This window comes from Caretta caretta, chromosome 2 (genome assembly GCF_965140235.1).
Source record: "Caretta caretta isolate rCarCar2 chromosome 2, rCarCar1.hap1, whole genome shotgun sequence".
NCBI classification, from domain to species: domain Eukaryota; kingdom Metazoa; phylum Chordata; order Testudines; family Cheloniidae; genus Caretta; species Caretta caretta.
The window spans coordinates 65,006,970-65,033,082 of NC_134207.1; the positions used below are offsets into that span (position 1 = coordinate 65,006,970).

Below are 26,113 nucleotides of genomic sequence, written 5' to 3' on the forward strand. Positions count from 1 at the left end.
TTTGCTCAGTCAGTGCTTCCAGTGAACTAGATGGGAGTTTTTCCTGAGTAATGCCTACAGGATTTGATCTTATATTAATGTAGTTTTTTTTCTTATGAAAATGTTTTAGTTTAATGAACTTAAAAAACCTTGCTCTAATACAACTAACTGAAAGTGTATATTACTGTTGGTATTTCAGATTACAATTATTTTAACTTTTAATACATAGCAGTTTTACTGAAAATGAGATACTTATTGTAGTGAAGAGGCATTAAAAACTATTGCACATAACAGATTTTAATAAGTAATATCTAGTGTCACATCCGTACCCATCTGTTGAGTCTGCAGTTAGTCTGATAAGCAAACTCATGCACACAATACTGTAAGTGTATCATACACCTTAATTTTCTTTGTAACAGAGGAAAAAGAACATACAGAAGACACTGTTGCTGTTGAACCTCAGGAAACAGGTTTGTGTAGTAACTCTTCTCAATACATCTCTGAACTCCTAATTGTTTTTAGCAAATATTTCTATTATGAAACTCAAGAACTGTGACTGCTGTGAAATGGAATCCTGTCCTGTAATTAGGAAGTTATGAACTAAATTCTTTTTTCTGTTTCCAGATTTGTTCTGCAAAGGTTAACAGTGTTAAAGTGCATACTATTTTTGAAGCTTTTAGTCTGGTCATTTTTGTAATAACACCTTTGCTGTAATAAATGTTATCAAACAGTGAGGCTGAGTGACGAGGTATATATTTTTGGCTTTAAATACAAAAGGACATAAGAATAGTCATACTTGGTCAGACCACTGATCCATCTGGCCCAGTATCCTGTCTTCGTACAGTGGCCTATGCCAGATGCTTCAGAGGGAATGAATAGAACAGGGCAATTGAGTGATCCATTCCCTATCGTCCAGTCCCAGCTTTTGGCAATAAAATACAGTAATACAATTTTAAATTTAAATGTGTGTAAATAAAGTAAAAAGCATACATGCTGAAAAAGTGTACACGCACATTTCAAAAGGTGTGTGTAATGGGCCCAGTGTCCCCATTACAGACCCCTAGCAAAAGCCCCCTTCTCCCCACACGCTCTAAAAATAATCTGTTCAGAAAGTTATTTTGAAAGGGTAGCATGTGTTAATGAAATAGTTCCTAGTAAAATGACCCATACAGGATTATTTAACAGTTTTGAAAACAGACACATTATATGTAATTGCTGCAAAATTTGATTTACAGAAGTTCCTGTTGAAGCAGAGAATTACTCAAATGATGATCTAGTGGGTAAGTTAATTTTTAGAGTGTTATCTTTAATAAGATTAAACCCTTCACAGTAGTGAAATTTAGGAAGAAATTTGTGTGTGTGAGAGAGAGAGAAAAGTATAGGTGCTCAAATATTATTACTTGAATTTGCTTTCACTTTCTGAAGTAATAGTCTTATCTTGGTGTGAGTACACCCTAGGGCCATTTATTATTGAGTTAACAGGAAGTAACTTCAGAATACTATTCCAATTATTTTTAATTCAAATTTTAAATGAATAAGAAAAAAAATTGCCAAAATAAAAACAGACTGTCCAACAGATGAAGAGGTAAAAATAAAAATGTGTGCATCTGAAGAAAGCAATGCATTCTTTAGTGTAATTTTAGGTACTGGTCTGAGAGGAAGACTTTTTATGACGGGGTGGGCAAACTTTTTGGTTCAAGGGCCACATCTTGGCATAGAAATTGAATGGTGGGTCATGAATGCTCAGAAGTTGGGATGTGGGGGTGGGTGAGGGCTCTGGCTGGAGGTGCAGGCTCTGGGGTAGGGCAAGAAATGAGGAGTTCAGGGTGTGGAAGGGGGGCTCCAGGCTGGGGCAGGGTGGTGAGGTGCGGAGGGGAGGAGTGAAGGCTCTGGGGTGGGGCTAGGGATGAGGGGTTTGGAGTGTGCTCCGGGCTGGGATTGAGGGGTTCAGATGGCAGGAGGGGGGGATATGGGCTGTGGGGCTAGGGCTCTGGGGTGGGGCTAGGGATGAGGGGTTTGGAGGGTGCTCCGGGCTGGGATTGAGGGGTTCAGATGGCAGGAGGGGGGAAGTGGGCTGGGGCAGGGGGGTTGAGGGCTCCAGTTGAGGGTGCAGGCTTGGACTGAGGGATTTGGAGGGCAGGAGGCGGATCAGGGTGCCGGAGGGCGCTCCAGGGGTTTGGGGTGCCGGAGGGTACTCCAGGCTTGGATTGAGGGGTTTGGAGGGCAGGAGGGGGATCAGGGATGGTGTAGCGGGTTGGGGCGTGGGTGGGGGTGGCTCGGGGGTGCAGCCTCTGGGCAGTGCTTACCTCAAGCATCTCCTGGAAGCAGTGACATGTTCGCCCTCCAGCTCCTACATGGAAGTACGGCCAGGAGGCTCTGCTATGTGCTGCCCCGTCCGCAGGTGCCACCCTGCAGCTCCCATTGGCTGTAGTTCCTGGCCAATGGGAGCTGTGGAGGCGGCGTGCGGAGTGGAACCCCCGTCTGCCCCTATGCACAGGAGCTGGAGGCAGGACATGCTGCTGCTTCCAGGAGCCGCGCAGAGCGGCCTCTGACCCTGCTCCCCATCTGGAGTGCCAGAGTGGGGCAAGCCCCAGACTGCACTCCCCAGCAGGAGCTCGGGGGCTGGATGCGGCTGGCAGGCCAGATGCGGCCCACGGGCTGTAGTTTGCTCACCCCTGTTTTATGACATGCTACTTTGAGTATTTTTGTCTTAGTCATCGGCTTACCAGACCGCCACAGTACTTCCAGTTCCTCCATTCATTATCTAAATGAACAGAGTGATGCATAATGTTTGTCAGACTCCAGATGTTCAGAACTTAGTACCTTTTGAGATTTAATTCTACAGATAGATACATGGTTTTGTTCCTTTGTCACTATCCAATAAATTGAGCCCCATGCACACGCTTTCCTTAGGTCCTGCTTTCAGAGTTCAACATCAAACATTGCCAGTTTTTCTTTTAAAACAGACAACAGACAAGTTGTAAGAAGTACAGTGCAGAATTTCACATGAGCCGATGGATAGACCTTGCAGTCCAGAGGGAGATCAAATGTGCCCATCCGACTGGGCCACTCTGGGGGTCCCCAGCATAATTTTAGTCAGCCTTTTGGTTAGAGGGCCGTCTAATGTATGGCACCCTCCCTGGGCTTCCCAGAATCTCTGAAGTACTGTGTTGTGGCTCCATCCCTAGCCATGCCCTGGAATACCCCCTTCACTAGAGGTTGCCAGGCATCCTTGAAAGGCAACCTTATGGATGTCCTCCACTGTACCTGTGCTGTAGGAATCTGTCTCTGGCATGGTTCAGGACTTTTAAGGTCTATTTAGACCACTCCAGCTCTTTCATTTGGCATAAAGGGGCTGCAGCAGAGATGAACATCTGATTCACTGTCTTTATTTATTTTTTTGTCATGTTTCCTGTCTCTTCTGGGTGCAAGTCTGTTTCTTTAGTCTTTGATCAATCTAATAGAGTTTTAGACACATACTCTTCAATTTGTATCATTTAGAATTTGTCAACTTTTTGTTTGTCTTCAAGTGCAAAATATTGTCTGGGTTTATTTCCTGGTACAAGACAGAGATAAACTCATCCTTGTTCAGTTTTCAAAAAGTGCTATGGAGAGATTTTGGATGAGTTAGTCTATTGTTTAGTCTTGTTCTCATTCCTCTTTCAGTTAATTCTTCATCCTCAAACTTTTGTGTATCTTACATACTACCTGGTATCTCGGATATTTCATGTGCAGGCTATATTTCTGGTTAAAGTTTTCACTATACTACTTTTGATTGAATCATCTGTATTTTTAATTGCAATGAAATCCTATTCAGTTATCATCCAGTAAACAGGTGGTTCAGTGGTAAAATTGTTGCCTACTATACAAGATACCTGCATTTGTTTGACTTTTGGTCAATGCAGGAGTGGCTGTGGTAGTGAAAGATCCAAGAACCCCACGTTATGGCTTTTTCCAAATCTCAGTTGTGAAGTGGTTAGTATGCTAAATTACATAATGAACCTTGACTGAGGGAATCTAAAATGTTTGTAGTAGTACATAATTCCATATTGGCTATGAGGTTTATCCAACAAATGTATTGTTAATCCTGGCATGGTACATTCCACTGCTTATGACACGATATGAACATGGATATGAGATTTATCTAAAAATGCAATTTAGTTAATTGTTTAACAATAGCTGTTTTAGAAAAAGTTTATAAACTAAATAAGGTATGGCTGATAGATATCTTTGACAGTAGTAAATTCAGTAAAGATAGTATCCAGATTTGGTATGTTTTTGTTTTGAGGCTACAACCTTAGTCCAAGGAAAGATACTTGTTATCAAGGCTTATTTGTTCCATGGAAATGTTACTGCTTCCAACTTCAGTACAAATGCAATACCATATGGTAGTACACATAATGAAGAAGCTAACATTTTATGGCTCTGGTGCAACTAGTCCCATAATTTTCAAATTAGAGAATTATCCTACTTGCATAATGTTCTTCAGACTGGTACAAAATGTAGTAACATCACCCTATTGTGTGATTTGCATACTGTTTTGATGCTTAATTCAAATTCCAATCATCAATTCAAAATGTTTTGGTTTTGGTAGATGCCATTGCTGTAATTTAGGATTTCTTCTGATGTGATTTTTGCCTCATAATCATGTGTCAGTGAATGTTTCCAATATTTGCTCAGAGTAATTTGGCATATGTTAAATACGAGCGTCTGATTCTCCTATCTTTCTACATGTGTAACTATGTAATCCCTACCACTGTTAATGGAAGCGTGAATGGATCATGTGGCAGAACTGGGCCCTAATTGTTTACTGTGTTCTGGTGTAAAGAGAGCCTTCAAGGCTGTTACAGATTTTCATAAACCATGTAGAGACTGGCTCAGAGGTAGTCTATGACATGAGTTTCTACCAGCATGGTAGTGTGTGTGTGTGTGGGAGGGGTCTGGTGAATCTCTGTCTGGAGAAATTGTGCCTTGCTACTGTAACCCACACACCTCCTGGGTGTGGTGTTCTGAGAGAGAGGGAGAGAGTGCTCTGCAGCCTTAGCTAACAGCCAGTTGGCTTTTGGCTCATGCACTAAGTTCCAGAGGTCCCAAATTCAATCTCACCCGCCGCCAACCAGGGTCTATCAGTGTTCAAGTGGGGGCTTGTCTGGGATTTCAACTGGGAAGTGTCTGAAGCTCGGGGTGTGCTTCCTCAGCTAGGGGATGTATGTAACCCCCACACCTACTGGGTGTGGTGCTCTGTCCTATCTAGTGGCACTGAGACCACAGAAAGAGATTAATGAGTCTGCTCTACAGCCTTAGCTAACAGCCAGTTGGCTTTTAGTTCATGCGGTAGAGGCTCATGCACTAAGTTCCAGGGATCCCGGTTCGATCCCGACTGCTGATGACTGGGGTCTGTTGGTGTTACACTACCAATACAGAAAATGCCAGTAGCTAACACAGTTTAACTGTGTGTTTGGTCACAGTAAGTACCCCTTTTTTTAAGGTAACTTTCTCTCAGTCTGTCCCTTAAAATATGAAGATATGTAACTTTCTTTTGCCAGTATTAACAAATAATTTAGTTTAGCATAGCAAACGTGTTTTAGTACCTAAGGGGGACAGAACTTCATCTCTATATTGTTTGCCTCTTTTATATTTGTATTCATTACAGTATCTGAAGTATGAAGGGTAGCTCAGATGAGAGAGTAAAAGACATTTACCAGCCTCTAATCAAGCGTAAATTGATTTGCATGTGGAGTTTTAGAAATCTCATATGGTACAAGTAAAAAGGTCCCATTGTTTAATTACTGCAGATTTCTCATAGCTCCCTTGCTGGTGATTTTAGGGTTATCCTTCCACTGTATGTTGTTTTTACATTTAATACAGCCCTTCTCAAACTGTGAGACTGGCCTTCTGGTGGATGTTGCTCCTCTTCTGGGAAACTCTGGGAAATGTAGGGGGAAGAGAATATATTTTTCTCTTTCTCCTTAGGACTTGGAATAAACTAGAGCTTGTTAAATTAACAAATTCAGTGCTAATTACTAAATATACTATCTGACTATTCAAAATAAAATGACCCACTCAACAAAGAGAAACCGGCTACACTGTTTATACATACAGTGTGTAAGAAAAGCATTAAGTTTTTTACCTTGCTCAGATGAGAAACTCTGGTAAGTGTGGAAAATCTTGATCTAATTGCACAATTCTTTTTAAGAAAATATATATTGTAAATATTGTGAGTCCTGCACTTAGGATGGAAGAATCCAATGCACCGCTACAGACTAGGGACTGAATGGCTCGGCAACAGTTCTGCAGAAAAGGACATAGGGGTGACAGTGGATGAGAAGCTGGATATGAGTCAATAGTGTGCCTTTGTTGCCAAGAAGGCCAATGGCATTTTTGGATGTATAAGTAGGGGCATTGCCAGCAGATTGAGGGACGTGATCGTTCCCCTCTGTTGGACACTGATGAGGCCCCATCTGGAGTACTGTGTCCAGTTTTGAGCCCCACACTACAAGAAGGATGTGGAAAAATTGGAAAGAGTCCAGCAGAGGGCAACAAAAATGATTAGGGGACTGGAACACATGAGTTATGAGGAGAGGCTGAGGGAACTGGGGATGTTTAGTCTACGGAAGAGAAGAATGAGGGGGGATTTGATAGGTGCTTTCAACTACCTGAAAGGGGGTTCTAAAGAGGATGGCTCTAGACTGTTCTCAGTGATAGCAGATGACAGAACAAGGAGTAATGGTCTCAAGTTGCAGTGGGGGAGATTTAGGTTGAATATTAGGAAAAACTTTTTCACTAGGAGGGTGATGAAACACTGGAATGCGTTACCTAAGGAGGTGGTGGAATCTCCTTCCTTAGAAGTTTTTAAGGTCAGGCTTGACAAAGCCCTGGCTGGGATGATTTAATTGGGGATCGGTCCTGCTTTGAGCAGGGGGTTGGACTAGATGACCTCCTGAGGTCCCTTCCAACCCTGATATTCTATGATTATATGATTTTAAAACTTAGTTTTATGTCAGTGTGTAGGCTACAAGTCTACAATTAATTTTAAAAAAGTAAAGATGTAAGGGGGAGAAGTAAGTGTAAAATGTGTGTCTTGCCTAAATGTCTGCATACATGGGCAGAAATGGATTTTGCTATCGATGCAGGGGAAGTGCATATGGTGGGTGTATGAAAAATGACACCACATTAAAGAGAGGAAGCTACACAGTACCTATTCTGCCATTTCAGAATTGGTGAAGTAGGACTGTTAAATGGAACATTAGGTTACTGCTGGCACTTGGTAGTGTAACTTGTGATATGCATGATGGGGAAGGAAAAAAAGTTTCCCCTAGCTCCTGATTTGGGATTATTCTCTTTCACCCCTCTTCCTAACACAGCTGGTTTTCCACAGCTGTTACATACACCTCATTATCACCGAACCAAGCGGTAGCTAGCTTGCATCCAGCTGTGTCTGCCATCTAGTCCCCCCCCTTTAGGTAGTGGCTTTTTCCTTGTGTTTCAAGCACCCTAGCCTTCCATTTCCCCCATCCCTTGTTTTTGATGGAGTTCTGTGAGCATTTTCTCTACTCAGTTGTCATTTTGGGGAGAGGAGGATAATCTTTTTATAAATTGCTAACTGGGTATGTAACGTTTGTTCAAATATAGATGGTTCTGATACTTTTAGGTCTCAGACTTTACTGGCTGCTTTCACACAGAAGACATTCTTGTTATATCCCCCCTATCCTCCAGAATATAAAATTCACACTTATCAAACAGTCCTGACTGAAAAGACATTTTGGGTGATTGAGTGTTCCCTCTCTTTCAGATGGGTAAAAATCATTTTTTTAAAAAATGACGATACATTTAAATTAAATATTTGAATTTAAAATATTTTTTTAAATATATGTACATTTGAAATTATGACATCCAGTGTTAAGGCCTAAACTTACTATAATCTATTAAAACAATGAGGAATTAACTATTAGTCTTTAAGGTGCCACAGGACTCCTTGTTGTTTTTGTGGATACAGACTAACACAGCTACCTCCTGATACTTATAATCTATTAAAATTACTTAAATAAATATTATTAACCAGTACATGTTTGCTGCTGCAGTTTCAGTCAGACCACTGAATTGGTGGAAGTCACTGGAACCAGAGTTTGTTGAAGTGCTAAGCCACTTTTTGACAGCAGTAGCCTCTTCTGCAGGTGCACAGAGATTATTATTTTCATTTCATTTTATTCAGTTGTTCAGTACAGTTCCGTGCCTAGTTCATTGAAAGTTAAGAAACTAATTGGGAGTTGAAAAAGCAGGAAAGCTTGTTTTCCTCTTCCAATTGATGAATAAAATCTAGGTGTAAAAGGATAAGATCTACTAGTTCTAAAATTGGGAAGGACTTGGTGACCAGAAATAACCAGTTCACTTCACTAAATACAGATACTTCCTTTGTTTAATAAATCAAGTAGTTTAAAATTCAAAATATGTTTTGATAAAAGCGTTTACTTTTGTATCCAGCATATTTAAGGTACTGGTAGTTTTGTTTAACTAATAAAAAACTTTTAAATGCCAATTTCCATTCAAATAGAATTTGACACAAATAATGAGTAAACAGTCATCTAGGAAATAAAAAATTCACCATTTCTAACTTCAAAAATGTAAATTAAGACTCTGAACAGATGTATAGGAGTACTTGTGGCACCTTAGAGACTAACCAATTTATTTGAGCATAAGCTTTCGTGAGCTACAGCTCACTTCATCGGATGCATACTGTGGAAAGTATAGAAGATCTTTTTATACACACAAAGCATGAAAAAATGGGTGTTTACCACTACAAAAGGTTTTCTCTCCTGCTGGTAATAGCTTATCTAAAGTGATCACTCTCCTTACAATGTGTATGGTAATCAAGTTGGGCCTTTTCCAGCACAAATCCAGGGTTTAATAAGAACGTCTGGGGGGGCGGGGGAGGGTAGGAAAAAACAAGGGGAAATAGATTACCTTGCATAATGACTTAGCCACAGATGTATGTTAAGCTATATAATTAGATATAGTGTAACCTTCTGAATAGCAAAAAGTACCAAATTTAGTGCAAAGGCTATAATGAGTTGTGAATGAGCATGTTTTAATAGGTTGATTCTCACTGGTTGGAAACTTCCTTTAGGAAAATAAAAAGTACAAATGCAAAACAAGATTAAAATCCGTTATTTTTCATAGACTACATAGAAGGGTGCGATTATCTAGTCCAGTGGTGCCCAAGCTTTTCCTCCCATGCCCCACCCCTTACTAGTAAGGGAATGTGTCATTCACCTCACCCCCCCCCCCCCGTGCTGGGAGAAAAGCGGTACATCCTCCCTGCTCCCCAACGGGGGCTGGCCTGGGTCCAGTTGCACCCCCTAGGTAGACACCCAACAGTTTGGGGGCCACTGATCTAGTCTGACTTCCTGTAAAGTAAAAGCCATAGAACTTCCCAAAATAATTTAAATCAAGGACTTCTATTTTCTGATTTAAATTAATTCACCATACCCTCTTTGGTGTTATACTGTATCTTTTCTTTAATTTCACCGGAGTTCAGTTCATCAGAGTTATTCAGTGTGAGTTTCTTCTGTTTATTTAAAACTCTGTTAAGTTGGTGCAACAGAAGTAGCCATTCAATTCAATATGCTCTATTCACTTGGTGCCTTTAAGTGTCTTTGGGAAGCTTGGTTGATTAATATTTAATATATTTGAGCTGCTTTTGTGGAAACTGAGAGATCCAGGAGGTTTCACAGGCATATTATAATGTCAGTAGGGGTGGCTTGCAAATGTAGGGCCAGATTCTCACCATGTGAACTTCAGTTGAGCTGCACATATTTAAACTTGACCGACTTGCACCAGCTGACGATCTGGCCCATTATGTGTGGGATCTCTGGAACAGAGGTGTGCGTGTGTAGGAGTTTAGGTGTAGGAAGCCTCTGAACACTAGGAAAGGAGAGAAGGGGCTTAATACAGGGTTTGGGTGTATTGGAGTTCTGAGACAGGTATTTCTTATGGATTTTGGAGAATGGAAGCCCAGTGGAAAATCTGGCAAGGCACTACAGCACAATAATACTTCACAGATAGACTTGAATACATTGTGCCAGTCAAAGCCAATGATACATCAGGGTAAACAGAATCATTTCTAATCTTTTTTTTTTTAAATGCATGAAACTTCAAGACCCAGTATTGGTAAACTGTGGGGTAGATTATAAACACATTTCATTTAGTTAAAGGCAATAAAATTAATGAAGTTCTGCTTTTAAAAAAAAAAAGCTTTTTAAAAGCATGGAAATTGTGAGTTAAGGAAATCTAAACAACCACAGCTTTGTTGCTGTAATTCCATCTATCCTGCGCGCGCATGCAGGATTTAGCAGATTTAGAATCTGCAAAAACTCTGTTTTTAATATTGATAATAAAATATATACCTGCATTAGATTGTACCAAATTTGACATTCTGATGTAAGTAATATTCACTGGAGATATGTGCAACCTAAGTTACTCTAGACTGTCCATCAAGAAATCCTCCATAATCAAGAATTTAAGACCAAAGGTCCTATCAATTCACCTTCCCCAAAATGGCTTGAAAAATTTCAGATTTTGGAATTTTTATAAACAGTTTAAAACCATTGTGGTCAGGCCTTTGCAAGGATGGGCACTCTTGTTGCTCAATTTCTCAAATTTAGGGGATAAACTATACTAATATAAGCTCCTGTATACTGGTATAATTGTGCCCACACTAGGGAATTGTATCACTTTATCTATATCTGTTTCTAGACCGATATGATTACAGCAGTGCAAAACTTGTTTGTAAACCAGCCCAAGATGTAACCCACTTCTCAGGGTCTCCAAACAGTCATGGTATGCAGTGTGTCAGAAGTCAATAGTTATTGTAGTGTGATACTTGCCAGAAACACATCCGTCTTACATGAAGGGTTCAATGTGGCAAGGATAGAGGGAAGGGTTCAATGTGACAGAGTTAAGGTTTTTCTGTATTTACACATTTGCCAAATTTCCCCCAGCTTTCTGATTCTTAAAACTGCAGATATTCTTGCAATTTTTTTTCTCTTATCTTGTTGTTGTGTGCTTTACATCTTTAAATTCAGCTTAACATGTGGTTGAAATCCCTTTGTACCCTGTCCCTTCTTCCCTTCCACCTGTCACTGACTTTTAAAAATATAACTTTTTTATATTTGGACATGGCCCTAATTTCCTTTGCAAGTTAAATTCAAAGATCTATTCTATTTTCAAAGATCTATTCTTCAGATTAGTATTTAAATTTGGTACTCCCCATCTTCTATAGCAAAGTAGTATAGATCCTGGGAATTATAGCTTTCTCCAAATAAACTACAATGCCACAAAGTTGCATTTTTTTTAGCATGTAGATTTTTTTTTTATTGTGTTTTGGTTGGTCCTTTAATTTAGATTTCCCCTTATTTTTTCAGATACTTAAAGCTTCAAAAAGACTGTTCCTACAGCAGGAGGACCAGCCCTAACCATACGCTACACAAGGGGAGCAGATGGTTGTACTAGATCTCATGATGTAATTACTGAACAGTTCAGGATCTTGGGAAATGAACACTAAAATATTATAAATGGGTTTTAGCCAACTGTCATTTTATTACACTTTTTTTTAACATTTAGATGTTTAAATTTACATTCCTGTCTAACTTTTTTGTCAAGTTTAGTGCATTCATTGGTTTTATTTCTCTTTCTTCCCTGTTTGTGACAGCTGTGTGTTTGACATTCATTTTAGATGTGGTATTCAAGAAATTTGTTAATATTCTATTTATGATGGAGCATCAATTGAATTTTCAGATTTTAATATATATATATTTTTGTTGTAGGTACATACAGGAAAACATTGGGAACAGATTGGGCAAACAATGTACAAATGTGATCATAAATTTAAAAAATGTTACAACTAATGTAACATGAACTTAACTGCATTTTTATTGGAAACACCAATGAGACATGGAGCTGTGAAGTTATGATTTGTATCTGTCTGCACTGATATGTCAACAGTTACACTACATGAGCTTCAAATCATTTATAATAATTCTACAGTTTATAAAACATACATGTCTAATTCTAAGCAGTATATAGACAGATTATTAAATTACTTTTTCCATAATCCTTTATGTTGAAATTTGAACGCATTACTTTATGCTTATTTGATTTTAAAACTAAGGAACCCGAAGACTTTAAAACAGCCTGGCAGGAAGTCGGGGTGTATATCGACACATAGGTATGTAATTGGAATCAGTTTGGGCTTAGTAAGGCATACTTTATATTGGCCAGAGCACTGACTATCACAGCTGTAATTTATGTATTGTGATACTCAATAAACTATTCAGAGAGGGAAAAACAAAACAAATTTGCATAAATACCCAGCTTTTAATTTTAAAAGCTGACCTTGTCAGATAATATTTACCTAAAAATAAGGTTTAAAAATTTAAAAATACTGTAAATATAAAAACAGTTTTAATGACTCAACTCCATTTAATTTAGATTTTGAGTGACTGAGAATTTTAATAAAGCTGATGTGTTGTCTACCTGTTGCATGCTGCTGTTCCACAACTGTAGAGACGACATCTTTTCATTCTTGGGCTTTTTGTTGTTCCTTTTCAGCTCAGGAATAGTTGCTGTGATTAAAATATTTTAAAGTCTGATATGGGAACTAGAAAAAATAAAATACACCTTATTTTAAAAGAGAGAATCAGTAAAATAACGAAGGTTGTGTTTTAGTTGACAGGGAGATTTTTTTTGTTTGTTTCTTTAACACTGTTTTGAGATTTTTCTGATACACCCATAGGAAAGGACATATGTGCTTGTTTAATGTGTAGGACTCCAATTCACTTTGAGTTCCATGAGCAGAGCAAGTGTAAAGTATGCCCCAAAGTGATTTCTTTAAACTTGTCAGGTTAGCAATAATCTTCTTAAACTGTGATGTGGGTTGAGGCAGAGTATGGCATTCTTCTTGGTGTAAAATTCTCAGTGTTTGTGAATTGCAAAGCAATACATTTTACAAAGCCATATTTTGTAGGGAGCTTGGAAGTAAAATTTAAGACTTGTGAAAGAAAAGAACATAAACTTTACTGCATTTTTGTGTAATATGACAGTCTGTTTACAGAATTATGGTACTATGAGGATGTGTTATGCTGTGATCAAATTTTAAACACTTTGTAATTAAGTATGTGATTTTTTTTTTATGAGCTTCTTGTTTACAAAAGTGTGCCAAGCTGGGAATGGTCAAGGGGATCTTTTTAAAAAAAAGAAAAAGAAAAGAAAAAAGTGTGTTTCTTCTGTTTTAATGTTATCTGCAATAAAACACAGAAGAATATCTTTGCTTTGGTGGTGTCTTTATTTTGTACTCTTAAGTGCAGAAATCTGGTATCTGTGTTAATAAAGGTGTTTCAGTACCTACTTATCTCATCTACTAATTTCACCAATCTGTCCTCATATAGTTCTTTGTCAACATTTAATATACAAGGAGGACAAAATTTGAGCAGGACATAATCTTTATTTTGGTTGTGGGGGAGGGGAGATGAGGCAATGGCAATGGGTTGAGGACATTATCTACGAGAATGTTGCTGCATGTTTACTCCGCTTTTGAAGCTTGTCAGTCCAGTTCTAAAGCCAATTATGTGGTTGGCCAAAATTTGGTCCGGGGTATATATATTTTTTTTCTTTGTGACTTGGAAGGAATGACATTTTACTCACTGAAATACACCAGTGTCTGGCAAAAAGGTCACACATTCAGTGTAAATTTTCTGGAGGAAAATTGTGCCCATGGTCCATATTTTGAATTAGAAGTGTAAAGTGGATGCTGTGCCTACACCATTTAAAGCAGACATTAAAAGGTCTGGTACACCTTGATTCTCTGACAATCCTGTGTCCTAATGTAGACTGGAACGTAGCTGGGCAAAGGGTTCCAAGCAAGGCACATCCCCACCCTTCCCTGTACTTTTCCATGCCTGCCCTGCTGTGCCCTCAAGAGACCACGGATTCTTACGCTCTGCTGTCTTTTTCAGTGGTGTTGGAAAACACACCAGTTCGGGAAAATAATACATAAATATCATGAAATGGGTCACTGTTTAACAACTAAAATATATTAAAGTTGAAAATACATTAGCACTTCAGTTGCCTCTGCACATTAGGGAAATACAATGTAGATGGAACTACTATAAGGTGGGTACATAACTGGTTGGAAAACTGTTTCCAGAGAGTCAGTAATTAGCAGTGCTTCACAGTCAAGCTGGAAGAGCATATTGAGTGGGGTCCTGCAGGAATCAGTTCTGGCTCCGGTTCTGTTCAATATCTTCATTGATGATTTAGATAATGGCATAGAGAGCATACTTAAAAAGTATGCCAAGCTGTGAAAGGTTGCAAGTGCTTTGGAAGATTAAAATTCAAAATTATCTGGACAAACTGGAGAAATGGTCTGAAGTAAATAGGATGAAATTCAATAAGGACAAATGCAAAGTACTCCACTTAGGAAGGAACAATCAGTTGCACACATACAAAATGGGAAATGACTGCCTAGGAAGGAGTACTGTAGCAAGGGATCTGGGGCTCATAGTGGATCACAAGCTAAATATGAGTCAACAGTGTAACACTGTTGCAAAAAAAGCAAACATCATTCTGAGATGTATTAGTAGGAGTGTTGTAAGCAAGACATGAGAAGTAATTCTTCTGCTCTACTCCATGCTGATAAGGCTTCAGCTAGAATATTGCGTCCAGTTCTGGGCACCACATTTCAGGAAAGATGTGGACAAACTGGAGAAAGTCCAGAAAAGAGCAACAAAAATTATTAAAGGTCTAGAAAAAATTACGGGTGAGGGGAGATTTGAAAAAATTGGATTTGTTTAGTCTGGAAAAGAGAAGACCGAGAGGGGACATAACAGGTTTCAAGTACATAAAAGGTTGTTGCAAGGAGGAGGGAGAAAAATTGTTGTTCTTAACCTCTGAGGATAGGACAAGAAGAAATGGAATTAAATTGCAGCAAGAGCTGTTTAGGTTGGACATTAGGAAAAACTTCCTAATTGTCAGGGTGGTTAAGCACTGGAATAAATTCCCGAGGGAAGTTGTAGAATCTCCATCATTTGGTGATTTTTAAGAGCAGGTTGGACAAACACCTGTCAGGTATGGTGTAGATAATATTTAGTCCTGCCATGAGTGCAGGGGACTGGACTAGATGACCTCTCGAGGTCCCTTCCAGTCCTGTGATTCTATGATTCCCACTAATCAGAGATGAGCTAGTGGTTATGATATAACTCTTGTAAATAGGAAATTCTGGGATATACTGCAGATATAAATCATATATTTACAGCAACATATGTTTTGTAAAATTTGATATAAAACCGATTGTAATTTAGATATTTGTAAAAGAGTATAAATATAAAATAAAACTAAGTAACCACAAACATATAAATTGTGTATTAATTAGAGTTGATGTGTGTATGGGTATAGTATGTATTAATTATATATGGTTGTACGTTTAATGTGTATCTGCAAGATGCTGCATATTATCTAAGCATGAAACGGATCATTTTTCTAATATGTAAAATATATTTTCAATTTTGAAAATACTGTTTTTAATGCTACATGAAAAGTAAATGTGTTTCTTCGAGGTAACACGTGTTTTTTGGTTGTTTTTTTTTTTTCATGGGTGAGCACTTTGCTTTACATTTGCACAGCTGCTTGCTGGCTGCTGAGAGCTGCTCTAGTTATCACAATCAGCTTAATGCAAGTTTACCCAGATGTTTCGCATTAGAATCACAGCAGTGTAATTTTTCAATAACTACACCCTCCTATTGCTCCAGAAATATTCACTTTTGCACGTTGGTCAGAGTGAATGATGACACTCAGGTTATAAGACAGAATGACAGAGGATGGAGGTGCTTTGTATGAGGGTGAAAAACAGGGGAAAGGGTTGGTGGGCTTGAAAGGAGCTTGGTCTGGGTCCTGCTAAGTTTAAGACCCTGGCAAGACACTTGCACGGAGATGTCTAATCTCTACTGGAGGAAGACAGTTGTTTATAGTGTTGTTGTAGGTGTTTTGGACCCAGGATATGAGAGACAAGATGTGTGAGATATTTTATTGGACCAACTCCTGTTGATGAAAAAGACGCTTTCTAGCACCACAGATCTCTTCTTCAGGAGGGAGAAAGATCAGATTTGTAAGTCTTTACCATGGAGATATTAGTTAAAACCATGAGTGCAGATAAGATCACCTAGACATAAGTAGTGAGGGCAGCAGTACTCACTGACCAAGATGCAGAGGGGAACGCTCAGTGAAGTAGGCAGAGAACCAGGTAAGATGGGGAACCAAAAGCAAAGGGAATACAAAATTAAAGGAGGGTACGATCAGTGTCAAAAGTAGCTCAAAAGATCAGGAAGAATGAGGATGGAAGAGACACCCTAAGGACTGCTCAAGAAAAGGTAATTAGAGTCTTTGAGAGCAAAAGCAGCTGAGAGGGCAGAAGCCAGATCAGAAAGAATTCAGGATGAAGCTAGAGAAGGGGAACTTGAGGCAGTAGTTATAGATGGCACATTTAGTGAACTTAGAGATGAAGTGAAGAGGGAAAATTGGGTGACAATATACCGTACTTTTTACTGAGAGAGGAAAGAACCTGTAGAAATAAGTTGTGAATGGTAAGGGAAGGCAGGAGAGGGGAAGAGCTTACAGAGGTGAGTGGAGTGTGTTGGTGATGGGGGAAAGGATAGAGAGGAGTGGGAAGTTAAAATAGTTCACTACTTCATGATTTACTACACAGTCCTGCCATATGCTCTGTGGATGGAGTTGAGTGACAGTGAATTCCACACGATCATAGAAATAAAAAACTCAGATGTATCAGTTTGTCTCTGTCAGCTAGGGTTGTAGGTCTCTCTAAAATATCATTCCATGAAAACACTGAAATGGACTTAGAAAAAAAAGTTTTATTACAATTACACATGCAAATAGCATAATTATGCAAACAGGTGACAACTACATTTGTTCATGTACAATCATAAATCAGAGTAAATGTATTCCTTATCCAAGCGGGCCTGTAGCTTTTGAATATATCAACCTATGAATCCTTTCCCATTTCTAATTAATATAACTTGTAGTTTAAAGATTTTTATATTTAATTATGGAGGCAAATAATTCTGACACTCCACCATGTTTATTTAATTCACTATTTTGTAACTTGGTTAATACATTACAGGGCACAAGTCAATATTAAGGGAAATCCAGAGAATTTAGCAATCTAGGCATATTGAAGTAGCAGTAGTCACTCCATAGTTAACTGTAAAGATTTTACATGCTGCCGATCATTCCAGGATAGAATTTTTAGGAAGTCTGGTAAAAATCAGGCAATTTTAAAGATTTAGTGTGTTGAAAATGTAGCTGTAGTTTACTTTTTTTTTTTTTTTCTTTTTCATCAGATCTCCAAAATGTCTAGGCTTAGGAATTTCTCATTTGTTTTGTTTTTGTAGCCCTTGCTGAGGAGAATTGTCTTTTAGTATTTTAATTAGTGTGTAGGTTAATGAGAGAAATTCTATGAAAACTATAAAGATAGAGATATTAGGTAGATTGCATTGATACATACTTTCAGGCTGGGCTGTTTTCTCAGGAAATGTTTTGTTTGTCATTATAAAGCTATCTGAAGTACTAAATAGGTAAATTAATATATATCACAGGTAAAATATTCACAAACATCTAAATGACTCAGAAGCCTAAGTTCCATTTTTCAAAACTGACTTTGGCACCAAGGATCCTAAATCTGACTGAAAGTTAGAGATTTAAACACATTTGAAATTTTACTCCTATTGTCAAGCATAAGTGAATCGGTAAAATTAAGAAAAGTAAACAGAACCCATAGGTACAAAGTTAATCAAACATTTAGTGGCTGAAGAACTTAGAAGAATTATGTATAATATTGTGTGTGTGTGGATATCATTCACATACGTGTGGGGCGGGGGACGGACTTTTATCTTCTTTGGAAAAGATTGCTATTAGTTCTAAAACATTTCATGCAGCATTATCCCCATCCTGTGTTAGATAATAAGCTATAATTGAACTATAAAGTACCCAAGCATTTTTGATGAAAATGACTTAAGTGAAAATATGCTGCCATGAAGTCCTACAAAAAGTTTTTACGTTAACTGTCTCTTTTCCATAGGTATTGATTTACTGGTAGTGTGTTTTTGTACTGTTCTTCACTAAAATGCTTATGCTATTTCATTTTTAATCTTCCAGGAAAAAGTAAAGAAACTGAACAGGAACAAAAAGAAAAAGGTAAATGTCTATTCTCTTAAGGATGAGAAAGTTGTATTACATTGAAGACCAAAGTTATACCTTGTAGAAAGTGCGATTTTCATTAAATAGATAATTTGAAGTTAAATAAGCATAAAGTATATTTGCTTTTGCGAGTTAATGTAAGAGTAATCTGAGAGCTGTGTTGTGTCATGAAGTCTCACCAATTTGTTCCCATGCATATGATACAGAAGATGGAATTAGCTAATCATTAGTAGTCCCCCTTGACAAAGCTTGAAACACACTAGCAGAGTAGCATGGGGGGACCTTCTGCTTCAGCCCATTCCATGTTTGTTCCATGGATAAGCAAACTATCAGGCACAATTAAAACTGCCGTGTTCTTATAACATCGTTGAGCAAGCCCCTTTGTCCTCCTGGGAGTACATTATGTGTTCTGTATATGGCATGTATTTTCCAGAAGTAATATTTTGAAGTGTTTCAGGGAGCTTTGAAAATAAGGATTGGGACAGGAACAGTCTTTGTTCTGTGTTTGTACAGTGCCTAGCACAACAGGGTCCTGGTCCATGATTGGGGTTCCTGGGTGCTACCATAATATGTATAAATTATTGTTATTTTGACTACAGATTTTTGAGGACAAATTAAAAAACCAAACCAAATTCAACACATTACCTAAAATAGCATTTCCATATCTAAATATGTACGGAAGTATTAAACAAATTCTTTGTGCTATAGAAAGCAAGGAATTTCCTCCTTCCATTTCCAAACTCCCATTTCTAACCCTTCAAGGTCATAACATTGTCCCTTAAATTTGTATCTGGTCTGGGATTGAAGATCTCTCATCCTGAGCCTCAGACCAGTGAAACTGGGGGGGAGCAAAAGTTCCCTATTTTAAGTTGTAAAGAAGGAAATATTTTGGTGATCGACTGATTTAAAGTTAGTTGAAGCTGTGTACAAATTTGTAATATTTGTAATATTAGTTGAAGCTGTGTACAATATTTATAATTGGTCCTAAGGAGATGAATTACTAGACAGAGTGGAAGTGAGGCTGGCAAAGGTATATGCTAATAAAAGCTTTCATCATATGGCTCTCTCATATGGGTCACCACCACACATACAGTATATACCTATCCATGAATCTAAAATCCTTGTACAGTAACTCTAGATATTTGTGCAGCAACATAGAACACCGTTAAAGCATGGCTGCCTTGGTTAGTACAATAAAAATCTAGTATGAACTAAATAATATACTAAGTTCATAAACTTCATACTTAACATCCTGTACTTGCATTCAATTCAGAAAAGTGGATATATTGTTTGGAAAAATTGGTGTGTGCATTAAATGGACACCAGATGGCTCTAAAAACAACTCTCATTCTACTTTAGTGTTTGCCTGAAAACAGTACATACATGAGTCACATTATGATAAGGTATCTGCTACTTTAGCACCAGGGTTCCTCCATATGTGGCTGCATCCCCTGTGGTCAGACAGTGCACACTGAGTAGTGCTGACTACTCTGGGGAGCTCCTTCACTAGGAGGCATCAGGGGCTTCAGGGTTTCCTTTCTTCCCTGATGGAACCATAATTTTTATGTTTCCTGGCTTCTGAGTCCTTAGCCACGCAACTAAAAATGTTCTTTTAGCATAATGGGTTTTTGATGGAATTTCTAGGACTTTTTCCTCCTAACTTTTTAAAAAAAAAGTATTTAGTTATGTATGTACTGCATGTATGTATGTAGTTAGTAACGTAGTATTATTGTATGCATGTAGTTATGTATGTATTTAGTATATGTATGTAGTCATGTATGTATGCATGAAATATTTATTTTTTAATAAATCACTTGGTTTACTTGAGAATTAAACTAAGAGATTGGAAAAATAAGTGCAAGGATGTGAACAGTTGCGGGGGGATAGGCTCAGCAGGAAATATGGTACTCTAATAAGCTTAAATACTTGACAATTAAAAATGTTCTAGGTAAATTTAATTAAACCATTTCAACTGTAGAATGAAATAATAAGAAATAGAATCAGGTGCCCACTTATATAGAGATCACATTTCAATCAGGACAAAAGCAAGGGTAAAGAAAAACTCACCACCATCCTCATTCAAAAATGGAAGTATATATAAAATTATAACTTCTTCAAGATTACTTTAAATATTCCCAGGTAATGCATTGATTGGTGCAGCGTAATGGTAGAACCTTCTCCAGGCAGTGCATGCTAGAATGCACATGAGCACCCTCTACCTCTCCCCTAAGGATCTCCAAATGATCTGAGGGTGAGGCTATCTGTATATGGGGATGCTGCACCCTCTACTTTTTCAGTTCCTTCCAAATAATTGCGCCAGATGAAAGTGAACTGTTCTGGTCCATCAGATCAGCGGGTTTTCTCTTAGATTAGCAACTTTAGAGAGTTGTAGTTGTTAGTTTTTAGTGTTAGTTTAGTTACAGAGTTTGTAGTTAGCTGAGTTTGGTTTCAGGTTCAGGTTCAGTTCCGTGTGATGGTGGACCTAAAGAAAAAAGCCCGGTTTTAAGAGAGGCACTTCAACACATTCTTGGCATTGCTCGAACATGTTAGGTGTCTTAATTGCCTCAAAGAAGGTCACTGTCATTCTGTCAGACTTTCACACCCAGAGCATGTAAGGAGAGGCAGAATAGACTTCAGGTGCTCCTGCTTAAGAAAGTTCGTGTTGCTAAGCTGTTGGGTTCTATGAGAGTGTCAGATCTGAAGACTAAGAGGCTTGTTTTGGTTCCAACTGCTTTGTCTGGTAAGGCTAAGGTGCTTAAAGGATCCTGGGGATGTGTTGGGCTCTTGTTTCTGTTCCGTCAGATCCTCCTATTAAGGTTGCTGAGGTGTCCGAAGGCACTGTCAGTTCAGTTGGTGGCAAAGAATCTTAAGGTTAAACTCTTGGTTTCAGCTGTGTTGGTTCAGAAGAAGGCGGTGAGAGAGAAAATGGCCATTAAACCTGTATTTAATTAAAATTCTTAAAATCCTGGACTACTCCATATTTGCCTATTCTTGTAGGCTCTAACTTCTTCATAATTAGGGTCCATCCACCCAAAGCTAAAACTTTTAGCAGGGCCCATTCTCCCCAAAACAGCCTGTCCCTGGGATATTGCTCTTTCTGTCTCCACAGTCCTTCATTCAGACTTCACAATAACCCAGGCCCCAGTAGTTTGTGGCATATTGTCTTTAACAGCCCCTCTCTCCCTGGTTCTTCTGGTGCTCAGTGCAATCTTGGTTCATATAGGGGCAAAGCCATCCTGCGTGCCCCACTTCTTCAGTCAAAACGTACCATTGGTTGAGCCCTGTGGTGCCTTCTCTTTCAGTGTCAACAATAACTGACTCTTTTTCGCATCATGATGCCTCCTCAGCAGGCCTCTCCTGCATATTGGACATTCCCAAAAATTGGAGCTGGCATTCCCAAAGCTCTGGCTGCCCCTCCATATGCTCTTCAGCATATTCATAAATGATCTGGAAAATGGGGTGAACAGTGAAGTGGCAAAATTTGCAGACCATATGAGATTACTCTAGACAGTTAAGTACAAAGCTTGGCCGCAAAGTTACAAAGAGATCTCACAAAACTGTGTGACTGGGAGACAAAATGGCAGGTGACAATCAGTGTTAATCAGTGCAAAGTAATGCACACAGGAAAACATAATCTCAACTATCCAGACTAAATGATGGGGTTTAAATTAGCTGTTACCACTCAAGAAAGGCATATCTGAGTCATTGTGGATATTTCCCTGAAAACATCTTCAGTGTGCAGCAGCAGTCAAAAAAGCTAAGAGAATGTGAGAAGCCATTAGGAAAGGGATAGATAATAAGATAGAAAAATATCACAAGGCCACTTTCAATCCACTGTACATCTACAACTTGAATACTGCATACAGTTCTGGTTGCCTCATCTCAAAAAAGATACATTAGAATTGGAAAAAGTGCAGAGAAGGGCAACACAAATGATTAGCAAAAAGAAAAGGAGTACTTGTTGTGGCACCTTAGAGACTAACCAATTTACTTGAGCATAAGCTTTCGTGAGCTACAGCTCACTTCATCGCTCACGAAAGCTTATGCTCAAATAAATTGGTTAGTCTCTAAGGTGCCACAAGTACTCCTTTTCTTTTTGCGAATACAGACTAACACGGCTGTTACTCTGAAACAAATGATTAGGTTATGGAAGAGCCTCCATATGAGGAGAGACTAAAAACACAGGGACTGTTCAGCTTAGAAAATAGGAGACTAAGGGGGGATGTGATAGAGGTCTATAAAATCATGACTGGTGTGGCAAAAGTGAATAGCGAAGTGTATTTACCCCTTCACATAACACAAGAATCAGAGGTCACCAATAAAATTAATAGGCAGCAGATTTAAACCAAACAAAAGGAAGTATTTCTTCATAAAACACACAGTCAGTGTGTGAAACTCATTGCTGGGAGATGTTGTGAAGGCCAAAAGTACAACTGGGTTTAAAAAAGAATTAGATAAATTCATGGAGGATAACTCCATCGATGGCTGATAGCCTAGATGGTTAGGGATGTAGCCCCGTGCTCCGGGTGTCCTTAAACTCCAGCTGCCAGAACCTGGGAGTGAACAGGAGATGGATCACTTGAAATTGCCCTGTTCTGTTCATTCCCTCTGAAATATCTGACACAAGCCACTATCAGAGAGGGTACTGGGCTAGCTGGGCCATTAGTCTGACTTAGTATGGCCATTCTTATGTTCTGAGGGTTAACATCTTCCAGCTGAGAAAGGTCTCTGCACTGCATTGCTTGGTCATCCCTTCTTAATGGGAGGGGGTCTCAAAATCCCCCTTCTCGTGCCAGTTGTCTCAGCATGTGCCTGCCCTGTAATGCTGCATCCTGGCCTAGTGTGGCATTGCAGGCACTCTCTGCCTAAGTTTCCCTTCTTTCAGGGCTTCTTAACAACTCCATACCCCAAAAGGGTGGAAGACAAAATTTCCCTACTGAGGTTCTACTTCGTTAAATCCAAACAAGCTTGAAATAAAGTCTTTCCTCTGGGGCTCAGGGGTTGCTCAGCCCTCCTCTTTTGGGCCTGTGATTCTCAGTCCTGGCCTCTCTGGCCTGCAATCTCCACCGTTTGGCTCAGGGTATGTACAGCTCTACTCCCTGGGGCCTGTTTTTCTCTGGGAGTGCCTTTCCCTTAAAAGAGCATCTCTTTCTGAGCACCTCCCTGTTACTGAGCCCTGATGGCCTTTTATAAGGCTCAGGTGCTCCTTATTCAATTAACCATTAATTAGCTTATCATTAGTAGCCTGGGCTCATAGTCCTCTTAAAGGGGCCAGCAACCCTGTGACATGGTTTAATGGTTCTAATTTTTGTCCTTCTCCTTTGTATTTTATCAGCATTTAAAGCATCTCCCTCCCTCTTGCACTGGTCTTAGTGACCATGCTCTGGGATGTTTTGGCTTCACTTCAGGTGTCATTCTAAATCCAGCTTAGTTTATTTTTAAAGATGCAAAGTCCATATAATTCTAATGTGATTTTAACATTATTTTTATTCTATCAGTTACAAATAATGAACATATTAATATATTGCCCCTTGTAAAAATATTCCAGTATCTTCCTTCAAGGCACCCAACACTGCAGTAACACTATGCTAAGCCTTTGTGTGTATGACCATTACTAGAATACTAGAGTGTATTATTATGGAAGTCAATATGGAAATCTATTTCTGGACTTAACGAGGGATGTATAATTTCCTGTGAGTGAAGTCAAAACTCATTAAGAGGCCTGTGATGATGAGCAAAGAGGGGATATACTGAAAAATATCATTATTGGTCAGTAATTGTTCCCTATGATGAGCGTTGGCATATAAATGTACAATAACCAGTTTCAGCAGAAACCCTGAAGAACACTTTATGCTGCAGAGAAAATCACACAGGAATCACCACTGCTAAAGATTTATTATAGTCATTAAATTCAACAGCTTTATTAGTTTCTAAAATACCTAAGCATTTATTGTCTGATTATATCTCTAGATAAGTTAATTATAGGACATTTCTGACTGTTACATTAGGATAATTTAGAAACATCTTTAATTATTGCAGTTCAAGTGCTTTTAAATAGTCCTACCATAGTTGCTGTCAAATGCACATTTGTTTTGCTATCTTCTAATTTTTCCTTTATAGAAACCTATAGAATTAGCTGATCATTTAGGCCACCTGTAACTCACCAAGTGAATATTTAGCCCACCAAACCACAGGGCTATGACAGGAGTTTTCCATCATCATCAAATACCCATTCTTCTGCTGCCCTTTGGGAGACAGAGCAATTTCAACAGCTAATTTGTATAATGATGCGCACATAGGTTGAAGAAGAAGAAAAACAATATTTCCTGAGCAAGTTTTGAATTTCAAATAGAGAGTAGTTAGCCAGCTTATATACAATACACCGTGGTTACTCTTGCTATTCTTTCAGTTTAGCCTTTGTATCTTTGAAAATAGGACTGTAGTGTTCACAGTATTAGAACAATAGTAAAATTAGGCTTAGTACAATATTCAGTTACAAAACCAAACGGGAAGCTTTTAAGGATGACTGCTGTAAATATCTCTTTATCATTTATTTCTCTCTCGAGAAAGTAAAAAGTGCCCATCCACAGATCAATGGCAGGAGGTCATTCCAGAGACCCAGATCCTTACAGAAAATGTCCTGCCAGCCACAAGCTGGATCTAGCATCACTGCTTCCACTGATCACAACTGTGGCGGTGTATCACAGGAAGAGACTTATAAAACCACAAGAAGCAGCCTATATCTCATTGTAGGCAGACCTGACAATTGATTAAAAACACAATGAATACTTTCAAACAACAATGGAAAATCCAGCACTAGCAGCCCCACAAAATCTAACAAATAACTAAAGGAACTGTCCAAAGTAAATAAATTCAGTGTCATGTGAACACCCTTCCTATACAATACCATTCCATTAGCATTTTCCTCCTCAGTGACTCTCTTAAAATAATAAGTCATTCAATGCACCCTGAAGGTAAATAGATCAGGGCTAGATCAGTTGAAACACCGCAAAGGCAAGAGTCCCTCATGGAGAATGCTTTTGTACACGGGAGGGCTGCTTTCTCTCTTATTCTCTGGCTCTGCCAGCTGTAACAACACAACTTCCACTTTCTCAGAATGGGATAGTCATACCAAATGTTTCTTGTGCCTCTCTTCATGTGCCATGAAGGTCCCTCCAACTTATTGCCCTCCTCTCTCCTGTGTGTTTAATTTATTGCACTCATCTGGTATCCTCATTCTTGTTTCTCATTTAGTGCAGGAAAAGCACCTTTCACGCATTCCACTAAAAGTCCTTCAAGACACACAGACTAAAAGTTTTATTTGTTACTCAGTGATCTTAAAAGATCAAGAAGATCACTAGGTTACTTGTGGTGGAGTTTCTGTTCAACAGACAGATACACCTGTCCCCATGTAGGATCTGAGAATATTTCGCTTGAGCAATATCAACAACTTGGGTGGAGTGGTCTGAATACATGTTTAAACAGCCGTAAGTCAAAGCACAGTAGCAGGGTCCAAGTGGACGATTAGTGCATGGCATGCTGTAAATCAGTGGAGATTTACATTCCAGCTTGCTGTGCACTAACTGTTTATCTAGACATACCTAGGAGTAGGGAATATTATATCTATACAGCATTAGTCAGACTATTATTGTGTCCAGTTTTAGTATCCACTCTTCAAAAAGGATGTGGACAAATTGAACAGGGTTCAGAAAAGAGCTTCAGTAATGACTCAATGTCTGGAAAACTTGGCATTCAGTGAGAGACTAAAGAAGTTCAACTTGGTTAGTTTATCCAAGAGAAAGCTAAGAGGTGGCTTGGTCACATGTGACAGGTAATTACAAAGGAAGAACTTACCGATGTCTCTTCAATCTAG

General features: G+C 38.8%; 1 protein-coding gene across 16 annotated transcripts in view; it reads left to right on the forward strand.

The window, feature by feature from the left end:
* Positions 1-26,113, forward strand: part of ASPH (aspartate beta-hydroxylase) — a 201,194-nt gene that overhangs the window by 99,254 nt on the left and 75,827 nt on the right. For 14 of the 16 annotated variants that reach the window (XM_075125190.1, XM_075125174.1, XM_075125175.1 and 11 more), the window contains 3 exons: positions 399-449; positions 1,215-1,259; positions 18,199-18,237. In XM_075125190.1, the coding sequence (XP_074981291.1) occupies positions 399-449; positions 1,215-1,259; positions 18,199-18,237 (135 nt within the window). The remainder of the gene's footprint in view (positions 1-398; positions 450-1,214; positions 1,260-18,198; positions 18,238-26,113) is intronic. The other 2 variants (XM_075125184.1, XM_075125186.1) reach the window with 1 other exon arrangement.